This window comes from Euleptes europaea, chromosome 6 (assembly GCF_029931775.1).
Source record: "Euleptes europaea isolate rEulEur1 chromosome 6, rEulEur1.hap1, whole genome shotgun sequence".
Classification (NCBI taxonomy): domain Eukaryota; kingdom Metazoa; phylum Chordata; class Lepidosauria; order Squamata; family Sphaerodactylidae; genus Euleptes; species Euleptes europaea.
Genome location: NC_079317.1, coordinates 53,944,274 through 53,960,260, shown reverse-complemented (window position 1 = coordinate 53,960,260; position 15,987 = coordinate 53,944,274). Strand labels below are relative to the sequence as shown.

General features: G+C 44.7%; 1 protein-coding gene across 1 annotated transcript in view; it reads right to left on the bottom strand.

Moving 5' to 3' along the window:
• Positions 1-7,156: 7,156 nt before the first annotated feature.
• HEATR4 (HEAT repeat containing 4) overlaps positions 7,157-15,987 on the bottom strand; it is a 34,491-nt gene continuing 25,660 nt past the window's right edge. The window contains 5 exon segments of the mRNA XM_056851899.1: positions 7,157-7,262; positions 9,482-9,606; positions 9,608-9,682; positions 11,708-12,628; positions 12,806-13,005. Of these exon segments, the coding sequence (XP_056707877.1) occupies positions 7,157-7,262; positions 9,482-9,606; positions 9,608-9,682; positions 11,708-12,628; positions 12,806-13,005 (1,427 nt within the window).

The following is a 15,987-nucleotide window of genomic DNA, read 5'->3' as shown; positions in this document are numbered from 1 at the left end:
TCTGAAGCTTTGTGTTTAGTCACTGGCTGTACAGACACTGTAGATAGCATCTTTTCAATGTCAGCAAGTGAGCAGTCCTTGGATGTCATGTATTGTGAGCATTAAACAAATCTTACTAAATCTGATTTGCAAACACGCTCACAGAGAAATCCCAGAAGTGTCCCCTTCAAATGAGAGGTGACTGCTCAGCTGGGGGGGGGGTTCATGTAATTTTGTGTTTAGGTATGATTTGAGCTTTCACTTCCAGTATTTTTGTGGATCTGCACAATTTCAGTATATCTCAGTGACTTTGCTTGTTAGGGTTTTAAAAAACAAACCTGATTTTATTAATCTACTGCAATTATACAGACCACATTTAGATAAAGCTCATTTTCTCAGTGGAACCCTATATACATGGTAACTGGGATTAAAGATCACAAACAAACAGAGAATTGGGGAAAATCTTGGAGAAAGCCAGCATGAGCTGCAGCTGGAGGTAAGCCAAGATCTCAGATAAGAGATGCTTCATTGATTGAGTTGAGTGCATTCATACTGATAGAGGGTGGGAAGTGGGAAAAGGAGGGGTCGCAGGAAATTCTTGAGAAACAGCCTTTTGAACAAGCTCTTTAGTCTTCCTGTCTAGTGGCGGATGGTTTTGACAACCGCAGCGGAGAGAAGATTTCACAATCCTGTCCAGTGTCCTCATGTTGCTGATATAGCAAATGCCACTGGGCTGAATGGAGAGGCTTGTCAGGGGGGTTCCTTAATGGAAGAACAAGCTTGGAAATCTTTTTTTCCATTGTGGTCTGTTGCTTTTGGCAGCACAACAAGAGGGACGGCGCAGGGTTCAAGCTGCTAATAAAGTGGAAAACAGGTTTTTTAATAGAGATTGTGTGTGAGAGAGAAATCAAGGCTGGATTGTAGTGGTGATTTTTGCAAGCAGAGCCTTCCCTATCTATCTCACCCTTGCACATGCTCCCTTGTACCATACTTAAGGTTGCCAACTCCAGGTTGGGAAATATCTGGAGATTTTTGGAGCGGAGCCTGAGGAAGGCGGGGTTTGGGGAGGGACTTCAATGACATAGAGTCCAATTGCCAAAACGGCCATTTTCTCCAGGTGAAATGATCTATATCGGCAAGAGATCAGATCCTGTAATAGCAGATCTCCAGCTAGTACCTGAAGGTTGGCAACCCTAACCATAATGGTATATGTAGAGACACACAGGGATCATGGTAATGGTGGGAAAGAGACACACCCTATGCTGGACACTTGTATCTTGTGCTAATCATGAAGCTCTGGTGGACTGAAAGATCAGAACCTCAGTCTGAAGACTGTTTTGTGTCTTACATCTTCTATTCTAGTTATTGCTATTTGCCACATGGTCATTCCAGGTCAAGAAAACTGTGCTGGGGAAATAGTTCTATGTTCCCCTTCCCTCACACCATGGCCCTAATCTGAACTGGGCTACTGAATGGCTGGGCTGCTGTTTACAGATTCAAAACACTTGGGAGCTAGAAACACAGACTTCCCCAGTGTCTTATCTGATTTGATCCCTAGTCTGTACTTAATAGTGCACTATATCCCATATATTTATTTATTTAGATGAAGTATAAAATATCTGGCAGCTTTATTAGTTACGAAAAGGCCCAACGTTTGGAACCTAGATTTGTGTGCCACTCAGAAAACTGTACAGCAGTATCTGAATGTAGGCATTGTCTAGATGCTACGTAATTGTACATTTGGAAGAGATAACATCCAAAATTCTTTAGAGAGGTATGTCAGCCACCAGCTCCCAGAGAAGCTGTTATTCTTTACTGCTTGCTTTCTACCTCTCTATGCAATTCTTTTCTGTATAACCTAAAACAAGTATACTTCATTAGACAGATGATGGAAAGTATGCTAGTTTGCAAACAGCTAGCTACTACTCCCAGTAGTGCAGCCATCTTTTTGCTTTACAGGAACAAATCCTATTAAAGCTGAAATTCTACATTCTGGTGCTTCAGGTTTAGTTTTGGGGATGGTAATTGAACAGTGATGGGGGAAAAACACTTGAAGCGCTTTTGGAAACATCAATTGGTTCCCTTTTCAGAAACCACTTGTGACTCTTTAAGGAGTACTTTCTCAGTATGCTTTTATATCCTCTTTTACAAAATGTGGCTGGCCTTCAGCAATAAGTTGTTTACGTGCTCACAAAATCTGACCAACGTTAATATTTGACTCTTCAGTTACTAAAATAAGCATGTGCAATCATCGCCATTTTTTTACAGAAAGTCAGCGTTCTTTTGTTTGTCTTAACAGTGGTTGGTGGATATCTGCCTCCAATGGTTTCTTGCAGGAAGGAAGATTTTGTCAAGGCTCTGGGCCTCCCTTCTCCCTGAGCTGCTGTCCATCAGGAAAGAGTATCATTCTTAGGGCCTTCAACCATTTGGATGGTGCCCTGATGTACCCTGATGGTACAGCTACTTTTACTTTTATAGTCCTCAGTAAGTTATTTCTGGAAACCATGCTAATATTGTCATAAGATTATGGCAAAGAACTGAGAGGTGAATCCTATCTAACATGAGCATAGTGGCACTCACAGAAAATACCTTTTCTGTTTTCTCCTTCCCATGTAAACCTATTGTGCCTGTGAGGTTCCCTGCAAACAACATGGAGATGAACTGGGGCACTGTAACAGGACTGGGAAACTGGAAAAAATTCACACACACACACATGTATCTTTTATTCTGACAGATGTACCTTCTGCCAACAGAACATATGGTTCAGATCTATTCCTGAGTTCTAGAATACTTTTATGTCTAGTACTTTGCACTTGGTTGTAACCATATTAACAAATCACATGTTATGCCATTATTCCTTTTAACCAGCCCTGAGCAAGGTAAAGTGTGCCACTGATCACTCCCTCCCCAACACTTTCAAATCACCTGCCTGCATCTCAGTGCTGAGAGGATAACCGCATTAAACTTGCTGTCAGAAGAATCATGTAAGAAGGCTGGCAGTAATAACTGACTAGGGTGGACAGAGCCTTCCACCTCAGTCAGAAATAGTTCCAACAGTGATCAGCTGCCACAGATCGAGCACCACAGATTGTTTATGCAGCAAGAAGTACATGTGTGTGCCTCTGATGGAAGGGCACTCCTATCAGAGCAAAACCTTCATATGGAAGCAGACACTATCACGTCATGAGGAAGGGAAAATATCAAACAGATCTCTCTCCCCACTTTATGATGCAAACTTTTGTCTGCTTTTTGTGCTCATAATGAAGGTTTTTTAGAAAGTTCTCTGTGTGGCTGGTGCATAGGATTTATGCCTTTTCTTGCATTTGTCCCTAGGTTTCCTTTTTTCTCTGTGCCCATGTCAGTCTTATGCTAACATTGTAGTAGCCATGGGTCTTATAACCCTGAAACTGGTAGTAGTAGATGGAATCATACAATTTTTCACTGTGCATGCACACAAAAATTTACTTGGGAGAAAGAAACATTTCCCCCCAAAATACATCTGATATCTCGATGTTCAGCTTTTTTAAAAAACTTCCCTTCACTTGCTTATTCTTGTGGGTCAGATTTGAGATTTATTTTATAATCCTAGTCTTTAAAAAAGATGTGCTAAACCACACTGCCACCTAGTGGTAAAATATTTCTATACAGGTGTATTTCATAACGTTTTAAGTAAAGAAAGGACTTCAGACATTAATGATCCCAGTGCTCAGCTTCCTCATCAGCTTTATATCATGCTTAGTTGACAGCATCGCTGTGATATTTCTACAGGGAATCCCTCTTACTGTTTGGTCACCTCTACTCTGTGGTTTGGCAGCGATAAAGCTTCTAGGAAAGTGATCTGGCAACAGATGCCCTGTGAACAAGATGAAGCATGAATCAGATAAAGCTGGAGTACCTTTAAGCCAATTTAGACCCTGATCCCATGCAGAGTTAAATGCACTTAAAATCAATAGTCATTAACATTCTTAACCCTGCATAGGATCAGGCAACATGTCTTCATTTACTTGGATCCAAAATCCTCTACCTTTTATTCGGCACGAAGGTATGTTTGGGCAGAAACATGGTACAATTTTCTGCTTCAGTGTCCCTGTATTAAGCAACACTTATATGTTGTCCCTGTATTACTGTAGTATAATTTCCTGATGCCCCAAGATTCCTGCTGGATAATTCCCACACATCACTTTTAAAATCTTCTGGCTGCCTCTGTACACTGTACTAATTTAAACTGTTTTATGTACAAATGTGGTATAAAATCTTTTAAAACACCCAAAGTGCAGACAAATTCAAATACCTCACACCTAGGCAGATCACTGTACGTTCACCTGATCCTGCTCTGATCATCTCATTCCCTCTTCAACATTCTACTGGTACAAATTATTCCTTTTAAGAATTGAAGTAATGTAAATGCATAGGCTGGAAACTGAGGTAGGGTAAAGATTTCAGCTATGGTTTCCTTGTTAGGTTTCACTGAAAAAAATATTTCACAAATGTAAAAGATCAAAGTTGGTAAATGGGTACAAGTTCAAAACACATAGGAAAAGTACATTTACCAATACAGATTTGTATTAATTTAATCTTTCTGACCTAGTATATTTATCGAGGGTGGGGGGGAAGTGTGCTGCTGTTCAGATTGAACTTTCCACTGCATTGATTAGCTCTCCAGTATGACAGATGTATCATCGTGTCCCTTCAGATCTGGAGGCAAAATAAAATAAAGTGTGATTGTAACACAGATGTTATTAGCTAACATAGGCCAACATAGTGTTTTCCAAATGCCAAGGGCAAAATACTTGCACTTATTATAATTGCTGGCACTACCGTATATACTCGGGTATAAGCCGACCCGAGTATAAGCCGACCCCCCAAATTTGAGGCCAGAAAAGGGAATTTCTTATTGACCCGTGTATAAGCCGAGGGTCAATAAGAAATTCCCTTTACCGGCAATGCTGCGCTCTAAAATGCCGGCCACCATTTTAGAGCGCAGGGCCCCTGCCCCAGGTCGCCCTGCCGGCAGAAGAAAGGCTCCCTGCCGCCTGGGCGGCGGCAGAGCAGCTGGCAGGAACCTCCTGCCGGCCCCTCCAGGCCCCTGCCGGCAGGAGAAAGGCTCCCGGGCAAGGCTGCGAGCGGTAAGTTCCTCCCTCCCTCCTCCCTCCTCCCCTCTCCTACCGTATTGACCCGTGTATAAGCCGAGTTCGGCTTTTTCAGCCCTTTTTTTGGGCTGAAAAACTCGGCTTATACACGAGTATATACGGTAAATAAATATAGAATAGCAGTCACCGAACACTGGGGACTCTTCATTTCACACACAACATAACTGCAGTGGCCATGGCAGATTGGCCCTGTTCTCCCCAGCCTTACAGTTAGCTGTGCAATGTTATTTTAGCAGTTAGAAATGTGCCTGGTGATCCCAAAACAGCTTCCCTGTTTGAGATATTTGTTAGTTCCACAAAGCTCTCCCTATCAATTGTCTGCAAAAAATACCCCTAACTTTACAGTAAGAAAGCCATCCAGATCAATATGTACTTGCAAACCACAGAAGTATTTATAACATACTTGGTGCTATCTATATAAGAACATGAAACGTCAAAACTTAAACCCTAAAAACACAAAAACCAGCTTCCCAGTGTGACCTGACTCTTCCCAAAGATCACGTTTCTGATCACTACTGGTAGCATTTTGATCGTATTACTGTACAGTCCTAATTCAACATAGCATCTGAGAACTACATGCAGTCCATTACATGTAGCTGTATGATCTTGTTAACCAACATTAAAAACATAATCAAGCTACTGGGACTGCGATTTATAGTGCCATTCCAAGCAGTTACACCCTTCTAAGTTAAATAGACTCGGCTTAAGGTGGCAGTTAGAGGAAAATCAGTATGGAAGAAGTGCAGCTATTTGACCCTGCCCCATTTTCCCACTGAAAATCAGACTCACACGCTACTTTTGGCCTCAGTTGAGGAAAAATACAAGATAACTTGGGTTATCTGCCCTTGCTTCAGTGCTTTTGGGAAGCAGATTTTTTTCCTGCTTCCCCATAGCATTGTTGTGCATTCATGTACCTACTGCAGTTTCCCCAGCTTTTCTCTGATCTTTCTCAAACCTGGTTTGCTCCAAAGTTGTGAGGAAAATAACTGTAAAGCCTAGATAGCATTTCTGCAGGTGGGTCCTGCCCACGTACCAGCCATTTTCCCTTGCCCAGTCCTTGCAGCAGCCATTTCCACCCCCTGCCTCTTGAAGGCTTTTTAATTTTAAAAAAAATTGGCACCAGAATATTGTTATAGTGATATAACATACCAATATGTGTTTCAGAGTCTCTGAGTTCCCAGTTTCCATTTTTTTAAAAGTAAGTTCCTTACTTTGCAGAGATATAAAAGGGACAACATATCTCTGCAACAGGTAAAGGTAGTCCCCTGTGCAAGTACCGGGTCAATACTGACCCATCGGGTAACATCACATCCCAACGTTTACTAGGCAAGACTATGTTTACAGGGTGGTTTGCCATTGCCTTCCCCAGTCATCTACACTTTACCCCCAGCAAGCTGGGTACTCATTTTACCGACCTCGGAAGGATGGAAGGCTGAGTCAACCTTGAGCTGGCTAGACTTACTTTAAAAAAAAGTGGGAATTCATAGAATCTGGTTCACATATTGGTTTAATGTTATATTGATACAATGATATTCTAGTGCTGATTTTAAAAAATTAAAAGCCCTGGAGGCTTAGGGAAGGGGGGGCTGGCTGCAGCTCAGTGACTGAATCAGGGAAACCTGCCATGTGGGAGCCCTGTTGCTGCTGCCCTTTATCAACAGCCCCACCAGCAACGGGAAAACCACGCAAGCTGCTCCCTGGGTGGGAACCACCTGTACTACCAGCATGGAAGGGAAAACGGATAAGAAAAGGCTTACAAGGAAAGACAGGATGGTTAAAAGTGGCAGAGAAGTCAGACAGGACTGGTAAAATCATAAAGATATATGACACAGATACTTTCTGTTGGAAAATACCTGTTTTACTACAAAACAGTTGCATTTGCTCACTAAAAATTATGCCCGAACTCCAGCTGCAACCCACATCAGCCAGAAGCCTTTGCACTTCTACTTGGGGTCTGTGTGAGAAAGGAAGACTGGTCCGCTGAGACCAATCCTATGCGGAGCTACCTGAGTCAAATCCCAGTGACTTCAAAATGCAAGGACGGAAGGGATCTGACACATTCGGGAAATGTGTTCCAGAATAGTGGAACATTTCTGGTCAAAGCCGGTTGGGCTATCGAAGATGAAGGAACAGCTAAAAGATGAAGGAACAGCTAAAAGATCCACTGCTAAATGGATCTGAGAGAATGCATGGGTATCTCCTAGGAAATGGGCATGGGCTGTGTGGGATAAGGCCCTTCAGATATGGGAGGCCCAGGTCATGAAAGTGAAAGGCTTCAGAGGTAATAACTTGCACCACAAATTAAACCCAGAAGAAATTAGGTTGCCGTTGCAGCTGTTTAGCTGTTAGCGTAATATGATCATGGCTGTTCTCAGTAGTAAATGAGAATTGCAGAATCTTCTAAGCACCATTCCCCAGTGTGTTACCTGTAAGGCTGCCAAGCCCCTGATGGCAGCAGGGGATGTCCCACCCCCAGGTCCTGTTGCAACCAGCAGTTCTATATTTCAGTTTTGCCGTAGACTGGTGATTCCTAGACCTACCTTTTGTCACTTCCAGGTAGCTCTAGAAGTCAGCAGGAACTCTATGGTAAGAACTTCCTGTATTTTTCTTTTACATTTTTCTCCCAAGATGCTGCCACCCCCTGCAACCCTACCTCTAGTTGCCTGCCTCATGTTTTGAGGAAGTGGCAAGGCCCTTGCCCAGTGAGACTTGTGCTTGGCAGTTGGTTCCCACCTTGAAACAGCTGCTGCCAGAGGAATGAGTAAGCTGCAAGCCTCCTTGAGGAGCAAGCATCATGCCAAGGATGGAACTAAATATGGATTTTTTGGTTGATAGTAATTGCAAATGTGGCTCTGAGTCACAATGTGCCACTGGTCTAGAAGAAAAGACAGTTCCTTAACAAAATAAAATGGAAACAGGGAACTCTACCGTGGACTGGTCTTGCTTTTCAAAAAGCTATCAAGACTTTTAACATGATCAGATAAAGACAATTTCAAACTGTCTAAAGCAGTAAAGTCAATCTGCTTTAGAAGGTCAGCTGTACTAGTCAGCATCATCCCCATCTTTCCTAAAGTCAGTTTTAGTTTCTTCTTCCCCCATCCACTTGACCGCCACAAGTGGTTTTAAACAGAGACAGCTGCAGGTGTGGGCTTAGTAAACAGAGTTGGAAGTCACCAACAAAACTACTGACACCCAGTCCCAAGCTCTGGAAGATCTTCTTTAATGGCTTGAGGTAAATATTAAACAACACTGATAACAGAATGGAAGCCTGAGGCACACCACATCCATTGACTAGTCAACTGATGCTGCATCACCAGTGGAAAGACTCTGTGCCCTATCAGACCAAAAAGATCAAAATCATTGTAGCCAAAAGCATTCCTGTAACCCTTATCCCAGTTAATGTAATAAAATGGAGTGGTTCTTTGGCTTCATAGTATAAAGAGACCCCACTTGCTAGGGACACCTAATGAAGCCTCTGGGTAACAACAATTTAATTAATGTTACTTCCAAAATGTAAAACTAAAAATGCATATCGAATCTAATAAATACAATGGAAACTTCGGCTGTGCACAGGCTAGTTTATGGAGCAGCTTAGTGCAAGTGCAATCCTAAGCATGTTTACTCAGAATAGAAGCCTCTGTGAATTCAATGGGACTGCTCCGTCGTAAGTGTAAAGCTTTAGGAACCCTGATTTAACATCACAAGCTTAATAACTATACAAATGTAATGAAGGCAATGGACATATGAAGCTGCATTATACGGTCAGTCCACTTAATTTATGTTTGTACTGTGACTGACAGCAGCCTTTCTGGGTCTGAAAGATCTTTCCCAACACCTGCTACGCAAGATCTTTTAAATGAAGATGCCAGGGGCTGCACCTTATACTGAATCAGACTCTTGGTCTATCAAAGTCAGTATTGTCTACTCAGGCTGGCAGCTGCTCTCTAGGGTCTCAGGCAGGGGTCTTTCGCAGCACCTGCTACCAGATCCTTTAACTGGAGATGCCTTGCATTTTTTAAGCTACAAAAATACAAGAAGATGTACACTGCATATCTGACATACTTCATAGTTTTAAATGCAAGAAGATGTACACTGCATATCTGACATACTTCACAGTTTTAAAGATTGTTCTACAACTGCTCCAGACATAGTGGAAGAGTAAGATGTTCTGCATTGCTGGTCACACACCTGGCTCTAGTTTTGGCTTTCCAGGCATGACCTGAAGCCCCACAATTCCAAACCATGCAAAACTGGTTTGACTAGACACCATGCAGGACGCAACAAATTACTGGGCATTTTGGTATGGATAATGATGATTCTGCAATTCTGCTTCCAAGCTGTCAATACAATACCTTATTTCCCACAGGAAAAGGATCGACAAAACGGACAGTGGGTGATGTTTCTTCACTCTTTTTGGTGACTCTGGATTTTTTCTTCTTCACTGTAGGAGTTCCCTCTTTCTTAGCACATGCTTCCTTCTCAGCATAGTATGCTTCCAAGGCTACCAAGAAAGCTCTTTGTGTCCAAGGATTTGGTGGGACTCCGATCAAAGGCTGAAATAGAAATATTAAACCAACATTTGATCTAAGAGGTGAAAATGTACATAAATCACAATTATCTTTGCAATTCATCCTTGAACAAATTAGGCCTTTCCCTGGTCTCTTCAGTGTTTGGTGTCAGTTTCTGTATAGTTATACAAATAATCTAGTACATTTAACTTTTATCATTTGTAAACCACTGTTACAATGCAATTCTATGCAGTTATTCCAGTCTAAGCTCCTTCATTTCAATGGGCTTAGACTGGAGTAACTCTGTATAGGATTGTGCTGTTATTTATATTTAGTTTTGGCTACTTCACATTAACCTGTCAGGCTAGTGTACCTTGAAAACTTTAATATGTGGCTACTAATTATTTCCTGTTATTAGAGCTTACTGAGGCAGATCACAATCATAAGTAAACTTTATCTAGCCATCTGTTTTGAAAAATTCCGAAAGCAAAGTTGTGTTAAGCTGTTGGCAGCAAAAGCCAAGAATCCTGACAGCTTTTAAGTCTTGTGGTTCAGGCACACTTTTAGGGTGTCACAAAAATCCTTTTTATTTTTTCTAAACCACTAGTTATCTCAATGTAAAAGGTTATGCAGCATGATCCCATTTACACTTATTCAGTAGAAAGCCCATTTACTTCCACAGGGATGATTCTCTAAGGATAGTTATGAGACCAAACTTTATTAGTATGGTCAGTCAGAAACTCTACACTCAATGACAAGGTAGCTCTATGTTAAGACTGAGCAGACAGAATTTAAATGTTTGGCAAGTTTCAATAGTGGGACATCAAACTTGTAAACACCACCCGCCTAATTCCACTCTTAAAACCATTAGCAGAAAGAGGTGAGGAAACAGCCCTTGTGCCCCCTTGAAGTTAGAGTTGTTTTTCAAAACGAGAATGCACAAAACCCCAGACTATATTGTGCAATGTCCTTCCGCTGAGGGGAAGAAGGATTTTTCTCCCAACCAAAAAGATTCGAACACAGCAGTAGCCTTGGCAGCCTCTTGCAAATCTATGGCATTCTACAGGACCAGCACCAGCATAAAGAGACTGAAGACCTATTTCAGCATAAACTGGGCTCAAATCCAGGAAATCGTCTTCTGCCACTCACAGCCTGCCAGAAATTTTGTTAGTCTTTTAAGGTGCTACTGGACTCTCGCTCTTTTCTACTGCCGTTGAGTTTGGTTAGGCCACCGGACTCACAGGTCTGTTCTAAAGTACGTTCCGTGTTAGTCAATGGGTCTTACTCCCAGCATCTATAGAGTGACAAATCCAATGCAAAACCTTCCATGAATAAATGACTAAGTGACAAATCCAATGCAAAACCTTCCATGAATAAATGACTAAGTTGTTTATTCATGGAAGGTTTTGCATTGGATTTGTTACTCCATAGATGCACATTTTCCTTATCTGAATTCTCAAAACTCTGCATGGAGGCTTATTGTTGAGTTTTGAGAATATGGATGGGGAAAACGTGCACCTAAAGAGTGGCAAATCCAATGCACAACCTTCCATGAATAAATGACTAAGTGACAAATCCAATGCAAAACCTTCCATGAATAAATGACTAAGTCATTTATTCATGGAAGGTTGTGCATTGGATTTGTTACTCCATAGATGTACATTTTCCTTATCTGAATTCTCAAAACTCTGCATGGAGGCTTATTGTTGAGTTTTGAGAATATGGATGGGGGAAAAGTGCACCTAAAGAGTGGCAACTCCAATGCAAAACCTTCCATGAATAAATGGCCCAGAGGGCAAAAACGCGCGGGAGGTTCTTGCTTTGGACTTGCCGCTCTCTAGATGCACATTTCCCCCCCAGCCAAATCCTCAAAACTCAGCAACCAGCCCCCCTGCAGAGTTGTGAGAATTCAGGTGGGGGGAAATGCGCATCGCGAGAGCGGCAAGGCCAGCACCTCCCAGGCGTTTCCCCCCCTTCAGGATTGCAGCCGCCGGTCTTCTCGAAACGCAACACAAGGCCGCTTGTTTCCTAGCGGAGGAGCCTCAAAGCGGCGCGCTTCCGCCAAGGCGCTTTCCGGAACCGGAAGCCCCCGGCCGCGTGGCGCCGGCGCGCCTGACTCGGCCTCTGCGCATCCGGGCCGGCGGCATGGAGGAGCTGCTGAGCGCGCGCGTCTCCGCCCTCTCCGCCTACCGCTCGGTGGCGCCGCGCCCAGAACCGCCGCCGGCCTCCCCCGGGAACCAGAAGGTCAAGAGCCGGCGGGCCCGCGGGGCCGGCCCGGCCTCCCCAGGGGCCGCCAACGGGGACGCCCGCCCGGCGGCGGCGGCGGCTGCAGGAGGGGCGAAGCCGGCCAAGAGGCGGAGGGGGCAACTGCGCTCCCGCCGCGCGGCGCCCTGGCCGAGCCCGAGAGTGGCGCTTGCGGGGAAGCGTGAGCGGAGCCCGGCGGCGGCGGCGGCGGAGCAGGCGTCGGAGCGGGCCTCTGCCCGGCGGCCCTCGCTGCGGAGCCTCCTCGGGGAGCTGGGGGCTGCCCCGCACAGCCGGGAGGCGGCGTGCCGGCTCTTCGCGTGGCTGATCGCCCCCGTCCCCCCGCGGCGGTTCTTCGAGCAGCACTGGGAGAAGCAGCCCCTGCTGGTCCGCCGGCGCCACCCCGCCTACTACGGGGGGCTCTTCTCCACCGCCGAGTTCGATGCCATCCTGCGCGACCAGGAGGTCCGGTTCGGGGTGAACTTGGACGTGACCAGCTACGAAGACGGGAAGAGGGAGACGCACAACCCGGTGGGCAGGGCCCTGCCGGCCGTGGTGTGGGATTTCTACCGGCACGGCTGCTCGCTCCGGATGCTGAACCCCCAGGCCTTTTCTGCCACCGTCTGGCACGTCCTTTCTCTCTTGCAGGAGCGGTTTGGCAGCATGGTGGGAGCCAACACTTACCTGACCCCAGCTGCCAGCCAGGGCTTTGCTCCACATTACGATGACATTGAAGCGTTTGTCATCCAGCTGGAAGGAAAGAAGCGCTGGCGGGTTTACAGCCCTCGGAACGGAGCGGAGGTGTTGCCCCGGTTTTCGAGCCCCAACTTTGCGCAGAGCGAGATCGGGGAGCCCGTTCTGGAAACCGTGTTAGAGGCTGGGGACTTGCTGTATTTTCCACGCGGGTTTATCCATCAAGGGGCCTGCCTCCCCGAAGCCCATTCGCTCCACATCACTGTCTCCTCGTTCCAGAGAAACTCCTGGGGAGACCTGTTGGAAAAACTCCTTCCTGCAGCTTTGCAGATGGCCATCGAGGAGGATGTAGAGTATCGCCAGGGTCTCACGATGGACTATCTGGAATACACCGGAGTCGTGAACTCTGATGTGATTGATCCTCGCAGAGATGCCTTTATGAAAAAGGTCCAGACTTTGATCACTAAACTAATCAACTATGCACCAGTTGATGCTGCAGTGGATCAGAAAGCCAAGGATTTTTTTCATGACTGCCTCCCTCCAGTGTTGACTGAGACCGAAAAGGCGCTCAGTGTATATGGACTTCCCGCACGGTGGGAGAATGGAGATGTGCGAGATGTTGATGTCCCATTCAATGCAAATACCCAGGTACGGTTGCTTCGGTATGGAATTGTCAGGTTGTGCAATGAAGGAGACAAAATGTTGCTCTATTATACCACCGAAAATTCAAGGGTGTATCATAAGGAGGAGCCCAAGTACTGTGAAATAGAGCCGGAGTATACAGATGGTATTGAATTTTTGCTCTCTTCTTACCCAAAGTATGTCAGAGTGGAAACCCTTCCGTGCGTCACCTTGGATGATAAGATTGCGTTAGCCACCGTTTTGTTTGAAAAGGGATTGCTGATTACTAAGAGCCCTTTGTTTCCTCTGTAATTTGGTCAGATGTGAACAAAATAAATATGTTCTGAATAAGGATGCTGTTTTGTTGAACTTACTAGTAATTCTGAGAGAGCAGTCCACATCTTCAAGAACTTCTCATCTGTGCAGAGAGTCTGACCTGGATGGGCAAATTAGTATTTTAAATTTCGTCTGTGACTAACAACAAACAGAACAAACACTGTCTGGATCCCATTCCTGGATACAGCTTCTGCGGGTAGAAGGATTTCTATCTACAGAAGCGTGACTTTACTGCCTTCCCCATTCAACTACCACCCCAAATGCCCCCTGAAATCCTGCTGCTGGGGGACGAGTTGGAGGTCTGCCATGGGAGGGGGGGATTTGCAGAATTCTCACACACACAGCCTTAAATGTGCAGAAATTTTAGGTGGGACACAGCTCCATATCTGCAAATTAGATTGCTATAGAAATCTTTACAGCAATTCCTTTGTGAGCAGGAGGACACCTCTTGGATTTGGTCCCATAGCACGTTACTCTGAAAACTGATTTTTCTTTTTACGCTTTGTGACAGCTTGTCATAATAAAGACTGCATCAGGCACACACACTGGACTGTGAGGCTTCTCCCTTAGCCAAAATGAGATCATTCATTATTTAAATAAAACACTATGAGCGTGGAACCAGGACTTGATTGTATGAGTGGACAGTTAGAAATACACTCTAATGCATAATATAGTTGAGTAGCAACAGGTTTATACTTGTACGGTAAGGAGACCACAGATAATTTGACTACACAGCACTCTTATGCTGTATGCTCTGCTGAAACAAAAGATGCAGCAGAAACAAGGTCCTTAAACTGGTGGGATTATGGTACATGTTTAAAATGGCCATCTATATTCCAGCTTTCCTCCCAAGACCTAAATGGCCCTCCTTTCCTCCCTCTACTGTGAAGTAGGTTAGGCTGAGAAAGAGCAACTTACTCAAGATCTCCCAGTAAGCTTCATAGACAAGTGGCGATCCTGGATCTCCATGTTATTTGTTTGACACTAATCAGTACATGGCATTGGCTCCACATATTTCTATTTATAAGGGTGCCATAATATGTTCATGGGGCTTTCTTCCAGGAAGAGTGGCAAAGAATTGCAGCCTTAGAGTGCAATCCAAAAAAGAGCTACATCCTTCTAAATCCAAGAAAGTCCACGGAATTAGGAAGGTGAAATTCTTCTTAGGACTGCACTGTTATGTATTACTAGGAAGCAGCATTACAAAGAGGTGCAGCATCAGTGACCAGGCCAGAAGTGCTCTGCTGCCACCAAGAGTGCAACTGCACCCTTTCCATGAGGCATGGAGAAGGGAGAGAACAAAGGCAGGAGACCTGCAAACAAAGCCCAGTTGCTCCTAGAGCAAGGATGAGGGTGTCCAATGAGCCGCTAGCTGGGGCTGTACCTCAGAGGCCAGGCACCCAGGTGGTTGTGTGCAACATACAGGATGGGGCACCTAAGAGCTTTAAAATAATACTAGTTTTGCAAGCGTGGCTTCTTACAAAGCAAACAAAAACTTTCTTGGCAGGACTTGTCTAACTTTCTTGGCAGGACTTGTCTAAAGCCCAAAAATATTTGTATACAATCTCCCTTAATGTCAACAAGATCCTTTGTGGCACACAGTGGTAAGCTGCAGTACCACAGTCCAAGCTCTGCTCACAACCCAAGTTTGATCCCAACAGAAGTTGGTTTCAGGTAGCCGGCTCAAGGTTGACTCAGCCTTCCGAGGTCGGAAAAATGAGTACCCAGCTTGCTGGGGGTAAAAGGAAGATGACTAGGGCAGGCACTGGCAAACCACCCCATAAACAAAGTCTGCCTAGTAAACGACAGGATGTGACATCACCCCATGTGTAAGGAATGACCCGGTGCTTGCACAGGGGACCTTTACCTTTTTGAGGGTGCTTTTCAACCTGTTCATCAATGACCTGGAGTTGGGGTTAAACAGTGAAGTAGCCAAGTTTGCAGATGACACCAAATTATTTAGGGTGGTTAAAACAAAATCGGACTGTGAAGAGCTCCATAAGTATCTCTGCGTACTGGAAGAATGTGCATTAAAATGGCAAATGAGATTCAATGTGAGTAAGTGTAAAGTGATGCATATTGGGACAAAAAATCCCAACTTCACAAATACACTGATGGGATCTGTGCTGGCAGCGACAGACCAAGAAAGGGATCTTGGGGTGGTAATGGATAGCTCAATGAAGATGTCAACCCAGTGTGCGGCTGCTGTAAAAAAGGCAAATTCCATGCTGGCCATAATTAGACGAGGAATAGAGAATAAAACTGCTGATATCATACTGCCCTTGTACAAAACTATGATGAGATCACACTTGGAATACTGTGTAGTTCTGGTCACCACACCTAAAAAAGGATATTACAGAGCTTGAGAAGGTGCAGAAAAGAGGAACCAAAATGATTAAGGGACTAGAGCAACTGTCCTATGGGGAGCGGTTAAGACGCTTAGGGCTGTTTAGCTTGGA